Below are 7,485 nucleotides of genomic sequence, written 5' to 3' on the forward strand. Positions count from 1 at the left end.
AAATACCTCTCCAGTGATCTAACTACCAGTAGTTGATAGAATGGCAATCAAATAGGTTTATGGGGGGTTATTACTTTCTTGAATGGGTCATATTGTTTTGAACAGCATTCTCCTTAATAATAAATGAAATCATTGTTATATTTTCACTCAGGTCTGTTTGGTGACCCAACACATTACATTGAAAAAAGCGAGAACAGCTTTGTAAAAGGGCAAATATTTTTGCACAGTTCAGTTTCTCCCAAACCCAAGGATCTGATGGGATTCAGCAGGTTTTGTTAAAATGCCACAAACACAAAGATAGAACTTATAAGGCAGCTATGCATTGCTGACTAGCCCCTAAATGATTTACTCCCATAGAGACCCATCACCTTTGAGTGGGACACAAACACATTCACACTAGCCTCCACTACATAACGTCTCCAGAGATCTGTGGTTTAATTATCTTATTGAAGAGCTGGGATTACTTCATGTCAGCAATTTTGAATGGAGAAAAAAAGTCTCTGTATTTACCTCTCTCTGTATTTAAATAGGATCTTTCCTTTAAGCCCAACGCTCCAATTTTGAGCTTATCAGTTTTTAAATGTTCAGTTATTCTTCCCTCAGTTAATGGACATCATTGCTACAGATAGCAAGCTTCGTGTTTTGATTCTGTTACCTTGAAAGACCCATTTTCTCGCAGCTTTTTTTTTTTTCTTCCCCCGCTTCCTTCCCATTTTGCTTGTCCCGTTCCTTCAAGCAGCCATAATTGTCTCTGATAGCTTTTTCTCGTTCGTGTTGCTTTGGACCAATAAAGGGGCACATAAAAAAAAAGCATCCAGTTTCAAGAACTATCACCTCTTCTTTCCCCACATAATATTTTTTCATTCTGGTCAAATGTGGTAACCACAGAGCCCCCATTCATTAGCACATAACAGGAGACGACCACAAGCCGACAAATCAATACAAACGCACAAGCGGCACAGAGCACCTAGAGCCTGTGGATTCTTCTCCAAGTGCAGAACACGGATGCTGAGGACACAAACACAAATATTGAGGAGCAGACATACCGTGAGCACATGTTCCTCTTTGCTCTGCTCATCCATTTAGACCAAAACATCCGCAAAGCAGAAGCAGGAGAGACAGTTCCTTCTCTATGGCGGTTGTGTGCGCTGTACGGGGGACGCCTGTGAGCCGAGCGTGAACAGCGACAGTGTCACACTCGTCTGTTCTCTCTTCCTCTGCTCATCTCTTTATACAAAGGGAAGGCGAGCTGCTTCAGAACACACAGTGCTGTGCTCCGCTCTACCCCATCAGCCCTGCTCCATGCACGGCAGCCAATCCCACCATGCCTCCATGAATATTTCATTCACCCAGCCAACAGCTTATAAACACACAAACACACACACACATGCACGCTATCAGACGAAGGGCACACATTCACATTTGGAGGACATACAAGTCCTTAGCCGCTGAGGTATTCAGGTCATAAATGAAGAGTCGCCCCCCCAACAAAAATAAATACTGGGGTTGGTGTTCCCTGCAGTCTGCAGTGAATTGAAAAAGGACAGATTGCTGTGAATTCATGAGACTCCAAATGTCTACGTTCCTATGACTTTGACTTATACAATCCCAGTCAAAGCATCAAGGTTAGGTGTGTCTTTCAACAAGTTCTAATAATCTAAAGATCCGCTGTCAACCTGCTTCCTGTATGCAACAAAAATTCCCACGAGTGGGTCAAAAGAGCATTTTTCTAAAATAGGAGCAACTAGATCATTTTGCTATTTTAATGTTGATCTCTAGTCACAGGAACACTGAACACATCATCTAGAGGTAGACACACTTAATGCCAGCACAGCATTCTCAAGGGTAAACGTGAAATAATTTTTAAATAATTTCAACAGAAAGAGTGACATCTAATGGTGGAATAAATACAGTAGGTGCATCCTAATTTCCATTAGAATATGTATTCTCTGAAATATTTTATTTGCTGTTTGAAAGGTTTCATCTTAGGAAGTAGATAGCTATAAAAAAAAAAAAATCTTAAAAAAAAAGTAAATAGGTCAGTCATGTCAGAATTATAGTGTGTTTTTCTACCATAATACATATCTAATAATATGTTTAAGAGAAGTATTAATTTAGTCCTAGGATTTGGCTCTATAAAATGTAATTAAAAATACAAGAAAACTAGGACACCTTCACATTTATTCCTCCTAAAAATGCCAAAAATAAAAATCCCATAACAAATATTCTTTGTTTGCAACCAGACACAGCCTATTCTCTCTGGAAGAAATGCAAAGTGTTTTTTTTCCACCGTTGCAATAGTTTAGAGTTCAAAGTGATGTGGGAGTTTTTTGCACCTCGTAACACAGTACCTCATTTGGTGAAATATCAGCACAAGCCCCTCACACCAGATGTTAAGCACAGTAATGATGGCGTGATGATCTGGGGTCGTATTGCAGACAAATGACTCGGCATCTTGCTTGAACGCCCAACTCAAACACTTGTAAGGTGTTAGTTTGTCCAACAGCTACAGGTAGACGAGACCGATCATACATTAAAACCCTTGATTTTGTAGAAGGTGCACTTTCTTTATGCCATACCTGTAACATGATTCGGTCCAACTGAGTCATCAGCATTAGCGTAGTGGCTCCAAGCGCAGAAAGAAACTACTGTAGTTGGTCTACAGCCAGAAGACAAAATTAAAGATATTACTTCTGAATTGGCTAAAGCAACAATTGATGCCCTCTGTGATCTTGCATGTATGTCCTCATGGTGAAGTTGAAGAAACTATAAATGACATCCTGGTTTCTAAAGAAAATGTGGAAATTCTGTCTTCACCTGATGCAGTTGTTGGTGATGTCAGTTCTGTGGCACATTTGAAGTTGAAAATGTGCCACAGTGACTTCATCAAAGTTCACATTGTATCAAAATCTGATTGATGTTTTACTGTGGGAAATAAATTCAGGCTTCGATGGGTTTTGTAGACTTTGTCTTCTTGTACCTTTTAGCATATTGCAGTCTGTTTTTAGGGTGAACTTGCTTTGATGGCCCGAACTTGACATGTTGGCAATTGTTTTGAATGTCCTCCACTTGTGCACTTTTTTCCACTCAGTAAAATGACTGGTTTCAAATTCTTCTGAGAATCCTTTTGAGTTCCTTATTAGATTTATAGGCCGCTGCATTCTCCAGAAGACTGAATGAGATTGCCATTCAGTCTTTCTTCAAAATCTCAAAATACACTAGACTAAATGTTTGAGGTTTACACAGAACTGACCTCCTTTAAAGTGCAGAGTAATGATATTCTGATGAGATACAGCTGATGTTCAGTTTTGCGCAGGAGTGACTCAATGACATGTTGAAAGAAGAAAGGAAGGAAGGAAAGAAGCAAAACGTGAATGAAGGAAAGAAGAACAAAAAATTTGATAATGTGATAGGGAAAAGGCTGATCAATTTCACACAAAATTATTGGATTTATTGGTTCCAAAGAAATCCTGACGTATTGCCTCCATGACCCATGGATCTAGATGTATTATATTTACTAACACCTCCACTAATCATGTAGAACAAGCCTGTGTAATGGCCTTAGTCCTACTGCTAAACTCATACGATATGACGCAAAGGAAAAATTCCCCCAGACTAATTGGTATGCAGCACATACAACCTCTTTGTACTTTATCCAGGTTTTTGTTCTTTGAGTGTGCCTACTTTCAGAAAGAAGAGAGTGATTAAAACTATTACACCTACTACAGGTCAAATAATTACAACCCATATTTTAATGATACAATAAAAAAATGAAAAAAGTGAAATTGCGGTCAACCTACGTAGGTGAATTTCCATGTAAAGCTTAGCTGCTGCTTCCGCAAGAGGTGTGCTGCTGGGCACCTCGAGGTCATTAAGTCTATCACAAACTTTTCTCTCTGTATGAGAAAGTATTTCTAGATTCAAACATAAGACCATCTGTCCAACAGCTGAAGGGGGGCTTGAATTGGATCATGCAACAGGACAGTGATCTTAACCGTGGCAGCAAATCAGGATGTGTAATAAAAAAGAAAATAATCAAGCAGCTGTGACAAACCAGTCAAAGTCCAGACATCACTCTCTTGTCTGGACTTTGATAGAGTTGTGCATAAACAATCACGTACAACTCTAAATAAGCTAGTGTACGCTGGTATATAGGTATTTATTTGTTTATTAAAAAAAGAGGGACAAAATTGATCGGCAGCGCTGCACAAGACAGATATGATCACACAAAGGATGAGTATGCAGAGTCTCTGTAGATAAAGTTATTGATTTATGGATGGAACTTCGTGTTTTGCTGGTTGTTTTTGAATGTGCAATGACACAATCTATAGCGTCATATTTGGTCATCTGAGACTGAATACTGTGATGCCCTGAAACACATATATACACACACACACCTACACACACACATGTAAGATTTAGAGAAACTAAATCTTACATCCTGAACAAATTGATTTCTTTACTCCACAGAAGAACTTCAACATGTTTGCACAGTAAAACAAGCCGTAGAGTGCGTGATGTCTGAACTAGACCTCAAAGGTACAATCTGATTGTAAAAATTGTTTTAGTTGGACTCTTGTCACCTTTGGGCTTGGAAAAATACAAATAGAAAAAAAAAAAGTTTGAAATCTGGAAAAACCCCAGAGGATTTCCTAAAATTCTACATGCTTTAAAAAATGTCCTTTGCAGTACTTTTGAATAAGCAAATAATGTTTAATTTTAAGAAGAAAATAAATTGAGGAAAGCCATCGTAAATATTTTAGTAGTATCATTAGGGATGCAACTAACAGTTATAGTAAAATATTGTATCCCTTATTCCAAAGATTAATCGATTAATCAGATTAAGAAACTGATTTTTCATTTAACCAGTTTTCATTTACGCCTATTTTATTCAATATTGAAAACACATTAAAAGATTCAAATAAACAAATAATTCATTTTCAAATGAGAAAGTAAATATTCCAATGCTTAAAAGGCAACCACATAGCATTCCATTAGTGTATGCTTGATAATTTGTAGGACATTGTTACAAAACAGTATCCCAATGCCTGGACATCCCATCAAAGCATTAAAAGTGTGTGGCACAACTGCTGACCTATAAAGCCACGAGAATCTACCTAATCAGACAGGTGGTGCAAGGGAGACAATAAACAAAGAAGCAGCCAAGCGGCCCATGGTAACCCTAGAAGTGCTCCAGAGATCCACCGCTTAATGAACGTGTCAACAAGATAACTATGAGTTGGGCACTCCACAAATCTGATCTTTATGGAAGACTGGGACAAGAAAAGCTTGTTGTTGAAAAAAAAGTAATGAGAAGCCACAAGCCGTAGAGGTCATAGCAAACACGTGGAAGAAGGTCCTCTGATCAAACCACAATGTACAATATATTTCTAGAATCCAAAACACAATGTGGCAGAAAACTAACATATCATTTTGAACACACTGTCCTCCCAATGAAACATGGGAGGCCAAAGCGTCATGCTTTGTGTTTAGCAAGGAAAATTGTAGTCATTACATGTTCATTCTTTACATTGAACAACACATCATTAGTGTTGATGTGTTGTTGGTCACATAGTTAAACTATTGCTTTATCAATGTTCTTGATAAACCATATTATTGGTTAATCTAAAAAATGTTAAAAAAAAAGTTATTTGAACCTTCGAACATAAATTTGAGAATGCCGGATCAACAAAGCTGTTTGTCATTTTATATCCTGTGTTAAACAGCCTGGTCATAACTGAACAGCGTTTAACTAGCATTTAAAATATCATAACAGCTTATTAGCTTTGAAGCATATTTGTCAAGAAATTACATTTTGAAAGACTCCCTCTTTATTGCCTCAAAACAAAAACCCCGGTCAGAAAGAAAACCATAAAATAACAATGCCCCCCTGTTTGAAACCACATTCATGGTTTGTAAAATATGCATCTGAATGCTCCATTGAAAGATGAACAATTGTATATTCTTGGGGATTTTAAGCGTGGCAGTCCTGGACGTTGACTAATTACTTTCTGTGGGGGTCAGCTCTGGCGTAAGAGGTGCTCTGCAATAATGCCACCCCTTGACTTTCCGGGAATCCACACACGTGTATGAATACAGTAAGCAAATACATGCAGAAGAGTAGTGGGCTACCCTACACCACCACTGATGTCACGCAGTCGCTGTGCTCTTTAAACTTAGCTCTCCAGCAAGCTTCTCTTTCTGGTCTTCTTAACACTCAGTGGTCCGACGCTTATAAGTAACTCTGCGGCAGTGACAACCAGCAGACAGGATGTGGTTCTCTATTCCCGCACACAAGTCACTGAAAACTTCACTGTAAGGCATGTGGAAAGGCTCATGCTTTTCCGTTTCGTTCATTTGGCCACTTATCTTTCACAGTAAGATCACCAGCAGTGGGTTATTTAAAGAATATGGTAAAATTGCCATGCAGAGGAGGGTGTAATTGTGAAATGTGCCACTGCACCACCTTTCTTTTCTGAGGCTCACTCAGCTGTAGAGCCTAATGGGACACATGGCGTAAAGTAACGTAGCGTGTGAGCGGAAAATGCTTAAAGCGGTTAACTGCTAATCAGCCATTTACTAACAGACTTACGGAGGCACGGCAGGCGTACCAGACTACTACTGTTTTCAAATCCTTAAAGTGTTTACAATAAAGCTAATGTTCAAATTTTCAGGGGGGAAATATTTTACGAAAACTACTAAAGGGTATGGACGTTATTAACGTATCATAACGAGCAAGATCTTCGGTTTATTAACAACCCTGGGGGAAAAAGACAAAGCGCAAAGGGGAACACATTTGTTATCTTTGTTCAAATGTAGCTTTTTAAAAAGTGTAAAAAATAACCTTTACCATTAAGGAGAAGTATGAAAAGGAAAACCGGCTAACAATAGAAGTGACCGGATGATTATCAAGCATCCCTTTGACTTGTGCTGTTGCTTGGCAAACACAGACAAAGAGCCGAGCACGTACAATAAGCTTACGTTAAAACGTCTTTTCCGGGTACTCACCCTGCTAAGGAGTGGGTTCATTTGTTCTCTGGATTCGTCCATGGCTCCTGTTGTCAGTTTTTCAGCTCCACATCTGTCTTCAGTCACCGGTTGAAGAGCTGTAAAAGGCCGGCTGACACTTCGCTGAGGGCAGGCTCTGCATTCTCCCAACGACAGAAACACGCCTCTAACATGGTTGACAATGAGATAGCCAGTTAGCGTTCAGGACCCTGTTGTCATGACCAATCAGCTTCGAGAACGTAAGAATAGGGCGGGATGTAATGGTCTGTTGCCTGAAAAATGTCCCAAGCGGGATTTTTGTATGCGCGTGTGCATGGAGGTGATGTTTTTTTCTTTTTTGCTGTTGATACCTTGCTTGTGTAGGGACGACTGATAAAACAGGAATACACAATTAAAATTACAAGCACATAATTGGGTTCAATTGAGTTAAGCTAGAGCAGTTTGTAACTTATAACCTCAAGGAAATAAGTTACAAAA

At 39.0% G+C, this 7,485-nt stretch overlaps 1 protein-coding gene across 12 annotated transcripts in view; it reads right to left on the reverse strand.

The window, feature by feature from the left end:
* The window catches only part of LOC103472665 (sodium bicarbonate cotransporter 3-like), a 48,688-nt gene extending 41,521 nt beyond the window's left edge, over positions 1–7,167 (reverse strand). For 4 of the 12 annotated variants that reach the window (XR_534907.3, XM_008422442.3, XM_008422441.3 and 1 more), the window contains exon 1: positions 7,009–7,166. Coding sequence is in view for 10 of the 12 variants with exons in the window: in XM_008422442.3 (XP_008420664.2) it covers positions 7,009–7,050 (42 nt within the window). In the remaining 2 variants the exon portion in view is untranslated. Of the gene's footprint in view, positions 1–1,046; positions 1,475–7,008 lie in introns of those variants that run through there. The other 8 variants (XM_081612871.1, XM_008422447.3, XM_008422444.3 and 5 more) reach the window with 5 other exon arrangements.
* Between the last annotated feature and the right edge of the window lie 318 nt (positions 7,168–7,485).

This window comes from Poecilia reticulata, chromosome 11, assembly GCF_904066995.2.
Source record: "Poecilia reticulata chromosome 11, P_reticulata-male-v2, whole genome shotgun sequence".
Taxonomy (NCBI): Eukaryota; Metazoa; Chordata; class Actinopteri; order Cyprinodontiformes; family Poeciliidae; genus Poecilia; species Poecilia reticulata.